Below are 16,287 nucleotides of genomic sequence, written 5' to 3'. Positions count from 1 at the left end.
TACTGTAGCCATTTCTAGATAGAGATAGATTTCTAAAGGGAAGTTTTCCTTCTGCACATATGCTTTCCCTCTACACATAACTGTGGCCTTATGGGAAGTCTTGCTATGGGAAGCATTGCTTCTTTTCTCTTGCATTCTGGGAACTCTCGCTCATAATCTTCTCTCTGTTTCTGCACACACTGTACGAACCTGTTCCAAACACCAAGACATTCCCTCCTTGCTCAGTTCATCTTAAGTTCATGATGACCTGTTCTCAGTGCATAGCTGACCACATCTACGGAACTCGATTGTTATATGTTATGATCAATCATTAGTAATTGTTTTATGCTATATTAATCTTTAGTTACAAATTAATTAGGAGGCTTCATGCCTGTCTAGTCCCAACCTCGTTTCCCAGCCTTTAATCTACCAGTGATTAATGTTCACATGTAATTCCCACCCCTCACATGTAATTCCCACCTTGCATTTGCATTAACCAATAGGCAATGAGTTTCTTTGTGTTTGTATCAACCAATCAACCACAAGTACACCTGTGGCAATGCTTTGTGATATTCAATAAAAGAGAGTTCCCGAGACTTCCCCGGCAGACGCCTCTCACATGACACCTACTACTCGTCTCCCGTGATTTTCATTCCTACATCTGGTGACCCCCGACGTGCCAGATCCCTTACGCAGCCTAGCACCTGTACTTCACTCGACTGGAAAAGTCTCAGCGCGCTTACTTCGTGAGTATGGGGGGCGATTTGACAAAATTACAGAAAGAACATGCCAGGGAATTGTTTTCTCTAGTTAGACAGCGAGTTGTGGGTGTTAATGTTTCCTTAAAAGAAATTGAACAGCTTCTCGGCGAGATCAATTGCCAATTTCCCTCCTACCCTGAAAGGGGGTCCCTTGAGGTGGGGACTTGGCAAAAGATCGGGAAGACCCTCTTTGCAGAACCGAGGGCTTCAATTCATTGTCTGCTCACCTGGCAGAAATGTGCAGCTGCCGTTGCTAAATTAGGACCCCAGGCGTCTCCTTCGGCCCCTGCCCTTCTGGCTGTTGCAGACAATCCCCCCTCCTTATCCTAAGCTTTTGCCTCCATTGCAGCCTTGCCAACCCCTCCCTACACCTCAGCCCACAAACCCATCCACCCCTCCCCTTCCTCCTTTGCCTGCTTTGCCTGCCACAACCCCTGCGTGCTCTCCTACAGGAGCTGTGCGCACCTCACTTTCCCTGGCTAGGCAGAAAGGAATTCTGTCCTTAGAGGAGGAATCTGTGTGGGCTGGGGAATTGCCTTCTGCTTTCCCTATTAGCTCTTTTGTTAATATTAAACAACAACATTCAGAGCCCTACCATCAATTTATAGATAGATTGAAAGAAGCAGTCACCAGGCAGGTTGATAATACTACAGCCCAGAATGAACTGATGGAAAAATTGCCTTTTGAAAATGCAAACACCTACTGTAAGAAGGCTTTGCAGTCAATCATTAACCGTCCTAAGTACGATCTGAGCCATGCCATGTCCTTGCTTGCCGGAGCCAATCCAAATTTGGCAGCCAACCAAAGTGAATTTAAGCATAGCGCAGTAGCTCTGTCCCGTTGGATGCCCTTACTGTGTTTACTAATGGAGCCCCCTCCAGGGGGGTCGTTGCATGGCTACAAAATGATAAATGGCACAGTCTCTACATTCTTCCACAGAAGTTTGCCCAGCATTCTGAGCTGGCAGCTGCTGTTAAAGTTTTGCAGCATTTCTCCACGCAGCCAATTCCATGACCCCATACGTGGCTTCCTTTAATGTTACTTGTGCCCGTATGGTGAACTGCACAAAAACCAACAGTGTAAAAATGGGCAAGGATAACTTCAATTGTTCTGATTATGTAAATATTTCATATATATATAAATACACAGAGCTGCCTGACGGCTGGTTTTGGTCGTGTCCAGGCTTCACGTTTAATTACATTCCTGCAAACATCAGTCATGGCACGCCCTGCTGCTTAAGCCGTATGTCTATTATTTTACCCAAGAAGCATCATTTATCCCGCTCTCGATATCGACGCGCTATAGAATTGAATAATAATTGCGATGATTCTGTCTCTCTCCCTAGCAGATCTGAATATATTTCTCTAGCTGTATCTCTTCTAGGAGTCCCTGGACTGGCTGTCCGGAATAGCAGGAATATTAACTCTTTAGCTTGCTCCGCAGCAAAGGCTCTGAACTTTACATCACAAGCCCTTCATCTTTTGAATAAAGAGCAGAGTGAACTCCAGCATGGCGTCCTGCAGAACCGCGCTGCTATCGATTATCTATTGATGCTCCATCATTACGGATGCGAACAAGTGGAAAACATGTGCTGCTTTAATATCACTGACAATTCTAAAGCTATTCAAAAACAAATCTCTCATTTGCAAAATCTCACACATCATATCAAACAGGATGTTGGTTTTCCTGCTTTCTGGGATTCTTTCACCCAGTGGCTTACCGCTTGGCTGCCAAACCTTACTTGGCTTTGTAATCTCTTTCAATATGCTATTGTCATAATTTGTATATTGATTCTACTATGCTGCTTCCTCCAATGCATTCCTGGTCTCATAAGTCTTTTCTCTCGACTTCTCTCTCCCCCTCAGCCACCCAATAAAATCCTTGCTGCTTATTTTGCGAAATGGCAACACCAACAGTAAACCAAAGGGGAGATATGGGCAGATTTATTTCGAGCATGCGTTGGCAAACCACGTATCTCGTAGTATCTTCTGTCCCATCCTCCCTGGCGAACTTATTTTGGGCATTTGCTGGCACACCACTAATCCCGAAATATTTTTGCCTTATTTACCCAGTACGCCTCGCAAAAAAGAAAAGAAAGGGGGAGATAAAGGGAAGTTTTCCTTCTGCACATATGCTTTCCCTCTACACATAACTGTGGCCTTATGGGAAGTCTTGCTATGGGAAGCATTGCTTCTTTTCTCTTGCATTCTGGGAACTCTCGCTCATAATCTTCTCTCTGTTTCTGCACACACTGTACGAACCTGTTCCAAACACCAAGACATTCCCTCCTTGCTCAGTTCATCTTAAGTTCATGATGACCTGTTCTCAGTGCATAGCTGACCACATCTACGGAACTCGATTGTTATATGTTATGATCAATCATTAGTAATTGTTTTATGCTATATTAATCTTTAGTTACAAATTAATTAGGAGGCTTCATGCCTGTCTAGTCCCAACCTCGTTTCCCAGCCTTTAATCTACCAGTGATTAATGTTCACATGTAATTCCCACCCCTCACATGTAATTCCCACCTTGCATTTGCATTAACCAATAGGCAATGAGTTTCTTTGTGTTTGTATCAACCAATCAACCACAAGTACACCTGTGGCAATGCTTTGTGATATTCAATAAAAGAGAGTTCCCGGGACTTCCCCGGCAGACGCCTCTCACATGACACCTACTACTCGTCTCCCGTGATTTTCATTCCTACAGATTTCCATAGCAATCCATGTTGAATTGTGGTATTGCATTATACATACGGCTGCCCTTCAGAAGCCTCAGTTAGTGCAGAAACTGACTGGAGTATTTCTAACTGAAGTTGTATGATGGATAGTACACACCAACCTTTTTGGAGTCTTAATGCTTTGAAATCCTCCAATGTAGACACAAGTTGTATATATGTGTAAATGAAGCATATATCATAAAGACACAACAGTCTCTGTTGTCCCTCATTCCAAAGGAAACATGAACCCTGGGTAAATTCCAAGAACCCCTGGAATCTCACACCACTCAGAAATTGGAGAGGCAAGCAAAAATATAATAAAATTGATAATTATTTTGGGGACATACATTTTATGCTTTTGAACTTTCATTTTCTCCTAAAGGCATTGGAAATAGTATTTGCTGAAACAGTTATATCTAATTGGTATCACTAGTAAGTAAAACATTGTTTTGGGGGAGAAGGGTGAAGAGGATGAACAAATGACAATGAATGGCATGGAGAATAAGGTGAATAAATTATAAGACTATTTGCATTGCAGAGTGAGCAACACAGAAAGTTATTTTACACTGAATCAGCCCATTGGTCCATTTAGCTCAGTATTGTTGACACTGGTTGGTAGTGGCTCCCTATGGCTTGAGATATGGAATCATTCATTCCTCCACCTGCAGATGCCAGGGGTTACAGCAGGAACTTCCCACATGCAAAGCAAATGTCCACCCCAAGGTTCTAGTGCTAGGTTAAAAACTGTATATCAAAACATTCACATTGAATATACAATCCTATTTTTAAAAACTCAAAATATATTTTTAGAAGAATGCCCATAATCTAAGAGTTTCCACAAAGCAGTCTTGATTTCTTTGTTTCTCATGCTGTAGATGAATGGATTCAACATGGGGGGAATTACAGTATAAATCACAGCAAAAGTTATATCCAGATCAGAAGACGCACCGGTGGGAGGCCTTGCATAGGCAAAGAGTGCAGTGCCCATAAACAAAGAGACAACAGTGAGGTGGGGAAGGCAAGTGGAGAGGGCTTTTTTCTGACCATGTACTGAAGGAATTCTGCGCACTGTAGCAAATAGCTGCATGTATGTTATGATAATGAACATGAAGCATCCTAGTCCCAGGCAACACCCTAACACAATAACCCCTACTTCGACAAGGTAGATATTAGAGCAGGAGAGCTTCAGTAATGTTGGAACTTCACAGAAGAACTGATGGACGTCATTTGAACAGAAGGTGATTGCAAAAGTGCTACAAGTGTGTAACATGGCATAAAGAAGACTAGCAATCAACACAATGATGGTCATCTGAATACAAGCTCCTTTATGCATAATTGTCTCATACTGTAATGGGTTGCAGATGGCAACATAGCGATCATGTGCCATTACTGTTAGAATGGCAAAATCTGCTGCTACAAAGAACATATAGAAGAAAACCTGGGCCACACACCCAGAGTAAGAAATCGACCTGCTGTTCATGATGGAATTGGCTAATGATTTGGGCATCATGACAGAAGCAGAGCCCATGTCCATCATTGCCAAATTAGTTAGGAAAAAGTACATTGGTGTATGGAGGTGATGGTCTAGCACTATTGCAGCAATAATGAGGAGATTCCCAGTCATGGTAGTCAAGTACAATCCTAAGAACAGAAAGAAATATAAGATCTGTAGTTCTCGTACATCTGAGAATTCCCACAGCAGAAACGTTGAAATGGAAGTAAGATTGCTCATTTTTTCTTCAATATTTGTATTTTCTCTGTTGGAGGAAGAAGCTAAAAAGTGTTAATATTGATTAACAAGCTAATTTAAACATGCTTCTTGAAATTTCATTATATATTCCACATTATTTTGCTAATCAAGTAGTGAAAAAACAATTGAAATTAAGGGTTATGCCAAAATAGCCAGTTTGTAAATTGAAGCTTCTATATCTGTTATTATCTAAAGTATCTCAAACACTTTTACTCCAAAATTTATATATTAACTCATATTGCATATTTTTGTTCAGTCTCCATGTTTGGAGGATTCTGCAGGAGGCAGTGGAAGACAGGAGTGCCTGGCGTGCTCTGGTCCATGGGGTCACGAAGAGTTGGACACGACTAAACGACTAAACAACAACAAGTAATCTTACAGTAATATGAAGCTATCTGGGGGCTTTTAAACTATTTCCTTTACTTGCCTTACCCCACAAAATAAGCTGCTATTAATGTCACTTGGAGAGCTGTCCCATCGCTTGTGGCCTAATTCAAACCCATGTTTTTTCAAAAATAAGTAATAGAGTATATATGTGTTTGCGAATAAGGCAGAATTCTAAGGCAACAGCCTGTTTTGAATGTAGTTGGCTACAGATAAATAGTAAAGTGAACGCATTATATTGACATAAAATCTCCTAATGAATTTCACAGGCCAGTAGTGCTACTGTTTGTGCCAATATATGTCTCTAATACTTCAGTGGGTGATAATGATCTGGGGTGGATTTGCGTTCCCATGAAATGTAACACAAATCTAGTTCTGCCTGCATGGATTTTTATGTCATCACTATTTTTCTGACATGGGAAAAAAAAACCTGCTGCAAATTATCCAGTTACTGGGGAAAAAGGCTGTAGCCTTGATTGGGATCGTTCTTCCAGCACGCAGACTGAATGGAACAGAACACAGCCCAGATCCATGATTCACGCATCACAAATGGACCACAAAGTTGAATGATACAATATATCCGCATCAGCTACATCTATTTGCCTTTGGAACAATAATTAGGAATGTGTTTAGCATACCAGGTGGTCATTGTTCATTTTAAAGTTGAGCACTCTAATAAGGACTGGTATCAGCATACAAGAGTATATAAGACCCCTTTAAAATTGAAAGATGAGAAGAAAATAAAATGCTGATAGACACATCTAGATTACAGCAGAGTAAAAGGAAACTACCAAACCACCTTAAATCGTTTTAAAATACCTTTGATGATAAGATTCAATTTTCTCTCCAGCTACTTTAGTATACGATATGATAAAGATGTCAGAATCCATGCATCTTCTCAACCAAGCTCTTTCAGCCTTCTTGCAGCACTTGCCACAGTACGTGTAATTTCCCCCCTCCTTTAAATAGACTGCATAGGTGAGGATAATAGTCACTAAATTAGCAACAGTAGACATGGGAAGGATCATTCTTTTAAGCCTTATTTGTTGTCTTGGGATCTTACTCCCAAGAGTCCAGCACAGCTGATCTGAAAACATTGTTGAAAGTTACTGCTTCTACATTCACAGTAAACAAAAAAAAGTATTTATATAGAAATTATACAGGAGGGGGCCCAAAATCAAACTTGTTTTACACCCCCTGGGAAAACTATTAAACCTGAAAGAATGCCCACAAGTCGATGCAAAATTTTAGTGCAAGGATCAGAGGAGAGCTAGAGTATAACATTTATCCAGTGAAGTGACAATGGCCACTTAACCCTTCTTCCACGGCGAGTGGCAGTTGCGGCCCACCACGGTGCCTGTCTAAGCCCCTGGAGCCTCGCCATGTTGCCCTGACTGTTGGGTTCCTCCCCAGGCACCGCAGAGCATCTTGCCAATCCACGGTGGCCTGGGGGATGGAGCTTTTGCAGGCTTCACTCAGGTCCACTTCCTGGACTTATAATCAGGCCGACGCAACTCACTGCAGCCAAGTCAGCCTTGTGGTGTCACCCACCCTGCCCACCCCTTAGCATTGCTGTTGTTTTTCTGATTTTCTTCTAAACTTTTCCTACCCAGCTTAGTGGGCTTTCCTATGATTCCTTAATGGTTGCTGTTTTTCGGAGCTGGGAAGGATTCTCCCCTGATTGTCAGGTTTTGCCTTCCCTGTAGCACTAGTCGCAATTTTGGTGGATTGGTCCTTTGGTGGAATCCTTTAGTCTATCTTCTAACCTGGAGGGGGGAGGGGTGATCCACCCCCCCAACAGCAGTGGCATTTACAGGGTACCCTGTTAAAGGGGTCTTGAGGGGAAAGTCTCTGTTCATAGAGCCAGAAGCGGATGGCCAGCGGGCCATAGAGCCCCCCATTTTGGGGTTGCCCCATCTCTGAACTGCTCTGAGATCTCTGGGTGTAGAGCGGAAGAAGAAGAAGAAGGCGGAGGAGGAGGAGGAGTGTTTTGCTATGGACCTTTCCTCCCAACTAGACCCTGTCATGCCTCGGTTCCCCACTGGGGGCTGAGGGGGATACACGCCCAATGCCTATGCCAAGTTTTACCTACATCTGAAATTAATAAAATTGTTGCCTTTTAATCCCATTACAGTTGCCATGTCTATTCATTCTTCCCACCAGTCAGCTAGGCTCCCTGGGGGCAGGGACTTTCTGGCTGGGCATGCTACTGGTCCTCCAATCTCAGCCATAGACACTGTTGGTTAATGGAGTCAAAGGCAAATGAGAGTGAGCCCAATCAATACAGCACCAAGGTTTTTTTTGTTGTTGTTGCTAATATACTTTTGAATAAGATAAGGAAAAACAACACATTGATCAAATGTACTATATCTACTGTGGAAACCAGCTTCATAGGACCTGCCTCTCTTTGATCCATTTGCATTCTTCCACATTGCAGGTTTGACATTTTCTTGTTCAGCTTCAGGACACACAGACCCTGCCTCACCTGGTACATAATATAGTTTTGAATATAACAGGCTCTGACAGTGGCAGTTGATGCTCATTGGACCTAGTGAGGCTTATAGAATGTCATGAACGAGTGGCCAATGGGAATGATATATGGTTGTTAGGTAGCATCATCATCAGCATTAGGGATTGGTTACAGCCGTGAGGGTATTGGCGGCGAGCCCCTTTCTGGGCTCAGGTGGCGGTTAGGCATTGGAATAATGTGTTTGTGGTGTGTGGAAGGGCTAGGTGTGGCCATCGCCTATGCCTTCAATTTTGGGGTATTCTGTTAAAGGAATCCGGCGGTCATGTATTCTGTCTGATGCCTGTGTGGCGGGAGGCCATGGCACGACCCTCGGTGACATCAGGGGAGAGCTTATAGTTGGATTAGCGTCAACAGGCTCCACCTACTGGTGAATAAACCCCCTTTCTGACTTCCCCCTCTCCGAGTGGGTAGGGTCAACTGACGTGATCCAATGCCTAAGCCAATACCTTTTCACTTGCTGTAATCAATAAAGTTGTGGCCTTTTCTTGCCCATTAACTTTATATCACGTGTCCTTGTGTTTTCATTCCACTACACGAGGATCGGGTCCTCGAACCACAACAACTAGTTACTGGATACTGGATACAGAGAGCGTGGTATCTATGATAATATTATCTTCCTAATTGTGCTGTTTTAAATGTGCATTTTGCATTTGATTTCCTTTGGTAATGTTTTATTTTGAAATCTTTAAGATAATATTTTAGTTTCCTGTTAATTATGTTAGCCTGGAAGTAACTGCAAGGGTGGCTGGGTTTTTGACAGCAGTATCTCTTAGAGTGGTGAATGACACTTTTTAGTGGGAAGAAATCCCAATGGACTGAGCTAGAGGTGGATCCTAACAACTCCTGAGGGAGAGGCAGTCTCCAGGGTGACTGATGGGAAGATGGAATATGGCAAGGGAAATGTTTCTAGCAATGAATATTATCAAAATAAGAGAAGGAAGATTGCAACATCATATATTATCTTATCAAAAAATAAGTTTTATAATTTAGAATGATCACAATCAAAATGTCTGATTCTGTCTACACTACAGTAAAGCTGAAAATTCTGATGGGAAAATTACACATTTTTCAACACTTTTTCCTTTTAGAATGAATATTCGTTACATTTGATTGTTCTATATAGGCAATGCCCATTAAGTGGGGGTTACATTCCAAGGCACCACGAGTTTAACCCTGGGTAAATTCCAGGAACCCCTGGAATCTCACACTACTCAGAAATTGGAGTGGCAAGCAAAAATATAATAAAATTGATAATTATTTTGGGGACATACATTTTATGCTTTTGAACTTTTATTTTCTTACTAAAGGCATTGGAAATAGTATTTGCTGATACAGTTACAGTATATCTAATTGTACTATACTTGTATCAGTAGTAAGTAAAACACATTTGGGGGGGGGGAGAAGGGTGAAGAGGATGAACAAATGGCAATAAATGGCATGGAGAATATGGTGAATAAATTATAAGACTATTTGCATTGTAGAGTTAGGAACACAGGAAGTTATTTTACACTGAATCAGCCCATTGGTCCATTTAGCTCAGTATTGTTGACACTGGTTGGTAGTGGCTCCCTATGGCTTGAGATATGGAATCATTCATTCCTCCACCTGCAGATGCCAGGGGTTACAGCAGGAACTTCCTACATGCAAAGCAAATGTCCACCCCAAGGTTCTAATGCTAGGTTAAAAACTGTATATCAAAACATTCACATTGAATATACAATCCCATTTTTAAAAACTCAAAATATATTTTTAGAAGAATGCCCATAATCTAAGAGTTTCCACATAGCAGTTTTTATTTCCTTGTTTCTCATACTGTAGATGAATGGATTCAATGTGGGAGGAATGATGGTATAGACCACAGCAAAAGCTATGTCCACATTAGAAGCATTATCTGTGGGGGGCTTTGCATAAGCAAATACTCCAGTGAACATAAACACAGAGACAACCATGAGGTGGGGCAGGCAAGTGGAAAGGGCCTTTTTCTGACCATGAACAGAAGGGATCCTACGCACTGTAGAAAAGATTTGAATGTATGTTATGATGATGAAAATGAAACAACCGAGCCCTATACTCCATCCTAGCACAAGAAACCCAACTTCAGCTAAGTAAAAGTCAGTGCAGGAAAGCTTCAGTAACCTTGGGATTTCACAGAAGAATTGATTGACAGCATTAGAACAGAAGGTGTTTGCAAAGGTGCAACCAGCATGTAGGGTGGCATTAAGAAGACTGATAATCCATACAATGGCTACCATCCGTATACAGGCTCCTCTTTTCATAATTAACTCATATTGGAGTGGGTTGCAAATAGCAACATTGCGGTCATGTGCCATTATAGTTAGGAGGGCAAGATCTGATGTTCCAAATAAATATGAAAAAAAGACTTGAGCAACGCATCCAGAATAAGACATGAACCTGCTGTTTAAAAGAGAAATAGCCATCGATTTGGGTACCATGACAGAAATTGTTCCAAGGTCCATCATGGCCAAATTCATGAGAAAGAAGTACATGGGGGTGTGAAGGTGGTGATCGAAGACAACTACTACAATAATGAGAAAATTCCCCATTATTGCCACCGAGTACAACAACAAGAAAACAAAAAAGTGCAAGATCTGTAGTTCTCGAATGTCTGAGAATCCCAACAGCAGAAATGTAGACATGGAGGTAAGATTGGACATTTTATTCACACAACGTGTTCACACATTACCTGTACAAGAAAGAAGATAGGATTGTTTGTTTATAAATGTTTATTAACCCGTTTAATTTAAACAAAGTTCCTTTAAACAGTCAAATCCACCACGCATTCTTTGCTTTCCCCCTAGGATTGTCACTGACCCCCCCCCTTGCACCTATTTGAAATGTGTGCATGGTGTGGGGAGGCTAGCAAAACCTTGAAGTGTCACAATTTTCCCAGGACACTCCTGGAATTACAGAAGCCATTTTGCCTTCTCATTTTATCCAGGATTGTCCCATTTCCTCCCAGCAACACTGATTTGCAACTTGCATTGTGAGCCTTCTTACAGAGCAGTTTTGTTTACACAGAACAATCTGCATGTTCTTGCATGTGACCTATACAATATTAAGAGTTAAGAGTACAACACATATCATCAAATAATTTCAGAGTTATGTGCTCAAAATCAATCTACTTCTTTTAGCCAAAATAAATGGCAGGTTACTATTATACCCATTTTATATTTTTGCTCCTGAGTCTGGCAGTGGCTTGCAGCAGCACCCGGGTAAGAACTGGAATTGGTGCTCGTATAAACTGACTTTGTTATCACTATGCACACATACACTTTTAATTTGGGATAATTTGCAGCAGGCCTGCACAAATTAGGTAGCCTCAGTAAATTGAAGACAGAACACGCAGTATGAACAGAGGCTCCCTGAAGGTTTGGTAGGTGGGTTTCTGCTTGGGACTGCAAAAATAAGGGATAGGAAAATCAAATATTTCACTGTTAATTTTCTGGCTTATTATATCATGAGCTCATACCCTCCCTTCCTATTGACTTATGCCCTACCCCATGTGTACAGGCACTTAGGCAAGTGGTGAAGACCTTTATGTTTAATGCTACCTTTTACTTAGGTCATAACTGGGTTTTACAGGACAGCTTCTTAAAGTATGTTGTATGTTTGTTCATGTAGCTATTATACCTTTATATCTTGCCTTGCTCTTGTTTGTATGTTGCATTGTGAGGGCATGGTCCTAAACAGCTTATAAGAATACAATGAGTTAATACAGGGCAGGGCACCTTGTACGCGCAGCCCTAACCTCCCAACTTCACTGCCGCTTCACCAATCCCCAGCATTTGCTGCTTGAGGTGGTCACTTGACTTTGTCTAATGGGCATGGGGGTGGAATGACACTGATGTAGAACAGAATATCCCTATTTTCATATGAGGAATGTTGGAGGGTATAGGCTATACCCCTCAATCCTTCTTCTAATATCTGTGCGTTTGATGGAACATCCAAAAGAGAAGCCTACATATACATACATGTACATAAGAGCTCACCACACAGTATTGATTTTGCGGTTATTACTGTCACATGAATAATAAAATACTTATATCATCTTTTATAACTTGGCTTGTGCACTTCCACTTTTGTCACAATTTCCCATTCAATGTGGCATACCAGATCTCACAATTATACAACTATAATTGAACGTATTGGGTTGGACTCACATTTAGTCATATACTTGCAACAGAACCTCTGCAGTCAGTGGGTCTACTAATAGCATCACCAAGTCTGCATTTAATCGAACAAAATTATAATCCAGTTAGAAAAAGTTGGCAAGCAATTGAAATGCCTTCAAGTGTAAAATTCATAGGGTAAGATCTGCTTCAGATGCGAGAGCCCATGTACCTTCTCAACCAAGCACTTTCAACCTTCCCTGGGCACTTACCCCCAAACATGTAGCTGAGTATTTTTTTCCCTTTAAAAAAGACAGCATATTTAAAGGTAATAGTCACTAAATGTAGCATCAGCTATTAGTGCCAGCAGGCATGTGAGGGAGTGTTAGTTAATTCTGTTTAGGCATCTTGGGATCCTGCTCCCAACAGCGCAGCAGAGCTGATCAGAATCCTCAAGGCAATTTTGCTGCTTCGACTTTAGTAGTAGAAACAAACAAACAACAACAGATACAACATGTGCTTCAGTACATGAAAAATTATCACTTTATGGCTATTTATTTAGTAATACAGTGGTACCTCAGGTTACATACACTTCAGGTTACATATGCTTCAGTTTACAGACTCCGCTAACCCAGAAATAGTGCTTCAGGTTAAGAACTTTGCTTCAGGATGAGAACAGAAATCGTGCTCCGGCGGCGCAGCGGCAGCAGGAGGCCCCATTAGCTAAAGTGGTGCTTCAGGTTAAGAACAGACCTCTGGAACGAATTAAGTACTTAACCCAAGGTACCACTGTATCCAAACACTGTAGCCATTTCTAGATAGAGATAGGCTTTCACAAACTATCCATTTCCTGGTAACATCCTGGCTGAAGTGCTATATTGCATTATACATGGGGCTGCCCTTCAATATGACTCCTTTAGTGCAAAACCTGGCTGCAATAATTCTAACTAAAGAGAATTCTAACTACCATTCCATTTTTTATTATTTATTTATTTGCTGTCATGTGCCTCTATCTGCAATAGATTCCAGACCTATCAGAAAAGATTACTTCCATCCCCCCAGTTTACTCACTTCTATGTCATTTTTCCAGAATGTGGGGGGGGGGGACGGAGGAATATTAAGTGGAGTAGGACGTGAGAGACCATGGTTAAAATCAGTCATAAAACATATTGTGTGACTTTGGGATAGTCAGTCCCAGACTGACCTATCTGACCCAGTTGCTGTGGGAATAACCTCTGTTTATTTGTTTCATTTAATAAAGTTTATATACCACTTGATTGTAATAAAGCCTCCACATGGCTAACAAGAAATATATAAATATTAATAAAAACAGTTAAAAACAATTTCTTTTCTTTTTTAGTCCTATGTGGCACCTGTAACATTGCCAGTTCCACAGACAAAAATAGTTGGATGGGCATAAATGGGGTATAGCAAGCTTACAAGTAAACTGATCTCAAGCCTTCACAGTATAGTACATGTGGAATGGCCTCCATTAATGAATGAGGAGGTATGTGGTCAGTAATTGTTCCTTGTATTTTTCTATTAGTTTCCAGTTGGTTGCTGTCATTCAGGGTGTTCATATACATTAGAAATGATGGTTGTGTGAACTGAAAAGAGTGGAGATGCTAAAGATTTGTTGTGTCAATGTTCTGTCACCCCAATCTCCAAGCAGTCCTGCGCTGTGATGTGTGAAAATTTGCTCTGCAAAAGTGATATGTGAAAATTTGCACTGTCTCCCTGGGTCAATTGGGGGGGGGGGTGTTGCTTGTCTTCTTGTTTTCTTTTTTTTTCTTTTTATGATCAGTGTGTGTCCATGTCTGTAGGTCCGCTGGTGTGTGTAGTATGAGTATAATAGACTAAGAGTGGAGACCCAGCTCTGGCATGCAGCTCTTGGAGGGATAATTTATCGTGAACACAACCCACTGGAAAACAAAAGTTCAAATTAGATGGTTCTACTAATCAATTTTGTGGAACACGGGTGGCGCTGTGGGTTAAACCACAGAGCCTAGGGCTTGCCGATCAGAAGGTTGGCGGTTCGAATCCCCGCAACAAGGTGAGCTCCCGTTGCTTGGTCCCAGCTCCTGCCAACCTAGCAGTTCGAAAGGACGTCAAAGTGCAAGTAGATAAATAGGTACCGCTCCAGCGGGAAGGTAAACGGCGTTTCTGTGTGCTGCTCAGGTTCGCCAGAAGCGGCTTAGTCATGCTGGCCACATGACCCAGAAGCTGTACGCCGGTTCCCTCGGCCAATAAAGCAAGATGAGTGCCCCAACCCCAGAGCCGGTCACGACTGGACTTAATGGACCTTTACCTTTACCTTTACTAATTAATATTATAAAACAATTAATATTAATATTATAAAACAATAAAAAGAAAATTGCCAGATGACATTTTTATGTAAAAATAAATTTCATAGTATTGTAGAATGATCAAGAACAAAATGCCCTACAAGGTCATGTTCTGTTCAGAACATTTTGGGGAAATGATACATTTTATGTTCTTCAACTTTCTTTTTCTAACTAAATGTTTACATAGAATATTTGTTAATATGGTTACATTCGATTGTCGTATACATGTATTACTTGTAAGTGAAATACACTGTCTTGAGAAGATGGTGAAATGCGTGATCAATTGACGATGAATTATATGAAAAATGAGGTGGAGGAATTATGGAATGATTTGTATCACAGATTCAGGAACAGAACAAACTGGTTTACATTTATTTCACTGGGTCCATTTAGTTCAGTATTGTCAGCACTGACTTGCAGTAACCCTCTATGACTTCAGAAGTGGAATCATTATCCCCCAGCCAGGACTTGCCAGGGGTAAAGGCAGGAACCTCCTGCATGGAAAGCAGATACTCTACCAAAAGTTATGTTGCTGGGTTAAAAATGGCATTGCCAACCTTTAACATATAGAACAGTATACAACACCATTTTTATAGAACAGCTTCCACAAAGCAGTCTTAATTTCTTTGTTTCTCATACTGTAAATAAATGGATTTAATGTTGGAGGAATTATGGTATATATCACAGCAAAAACTATATCTAGATCAGAAGAAGAATTGGTGGGTGGCCTTGCGTAGGCAAAGGCACCAGTGAACATAAGCAAAGAGACAACAGTGAGGTGGGGAATGCAAGTGGAGAGGGCTTTTTTCTGACCATCTAAAGAAGGTATTCTGAGCACTGTAGAAAAGATCTGCATGTATGTTATGATGATGAAAATGAAGCATCCTACTGATATAATAAAGGCTATCACAAGAACCCGAACTTCAACTAAGTAAAAGTCGGAGCAAGAGATCTTCAGTAATTTTGAGATTTCACAGAAGAACTGATTGACAGAATTAGCACAGAAGGTATTGCCAAAGGTGCTCCCAGTATGTAACATGGCAGCAAGAAAGCCTGTGATCCACCCAATGGCTACCATCCGTATACAGGCTCCTTTGTGCATAATTGTCTCATATTGCAGTGGTCTGCAAATAGCAACGTAACGGTCATGTGCCATTATAGTTAGGAGAGCAAAATCTGATATTCCAAAAAAATGTAAAAAGAAAACCTGAGCAACACATCCAAAATAAGAAATTAACCTGTTGTTGTAAAGGGAAATAGCCATCGATTTGGGCACCATAACTGAAACTGTTCCAAGGTCCATGATGGCCAAATTCATTAGAAAGAAATACATAGGTGTATGAAGGTGGTGATCAAGGACAATGACAATGACAATTAAAAGATTCCCTATTATTGCCATCAAGTACAAGGCTAGGAACACAAAGAAGTGCAAGATCTGTAGTTCTCGAATATCTGAGAATCCCAGCAGCAGAAATGCAGGCATGGAGGTAAGATTGTGCATTATGTTCACAGCACTTATCCACATGTTACCTGTACAAGCAAGAGGATAAGGACTATTAGTGTACAATTATTGATTCATCAATTTAATTTAAACTGAGCTTCTTTGATCTAGAAATCAAGTCCACCAAATATTCCTTTGCATAATCAGCAATAATTGTTGTCCTCTCTGTTTTCTCATCAGACAAT

At 41.1% G+C, this 16,287-nt stretch overlaps 2 protein-coding genes across 2 annotated transcripts; both read right to left on the bottom strand.

Annotated features, from left to right (window-relative positions):
- Positions 1 to 4,255: 4,255 nt before the first annotated feature.
- Positions 4,256 to 16,102, bottom strand: LOC309354791 (olfactory receptor 14I1-like; the record flags this gene model as incomplete). Its single annotated transcript, XM_081885062.1, has 2 exons — positions 4,256 to 4,900; positions 15,809 to 16,102. The coding sequence occupies 2 exons, from the start codon at positions 16,100 to 16,102 to the stop codon at positions 4,256 to 4,258; spliced, it is 939 nt and encodes a 312-aa protein (XP_081741188.1).
- On the bottom strand, positions 9,863 to 10,801 carry LOC309356059 (olfactory receptor 14A16-like; the record flags this gene model as incomplete). Its single annotated transcript, XM_081887239.1, has 1 exon — positions 9,863 to 10,801. One exon carries the CDS (start codon positions 10,799 to 10,801, stop codon positions 9,863 to 9,865), a length of 939 nt encoding a protein of 312 aa, XP_081743365.1.
- Positions 16,103 to 16,287: the final 185 nt, after the last annotated feature.

The sequence above is a fragment of the Podarcis melisellensis genome (genome assembly GCF_964234715.1).
Source record: "Podarcis melisellensis genome assembly, chromosome: 13".
NCBI classification, from domain to species: domain Eukaryota; kingdom Metazoa; phylum Chordata; class Lepidosauria; order Squamata; family Lacertidae; genus Podarcis; species Podarcis melisellensis.
The sequence above is the reverse complement of the archived record's forward strand: the minus strand, read 5'-3'. Positions and strand labels throughout refer to the sequence as shown.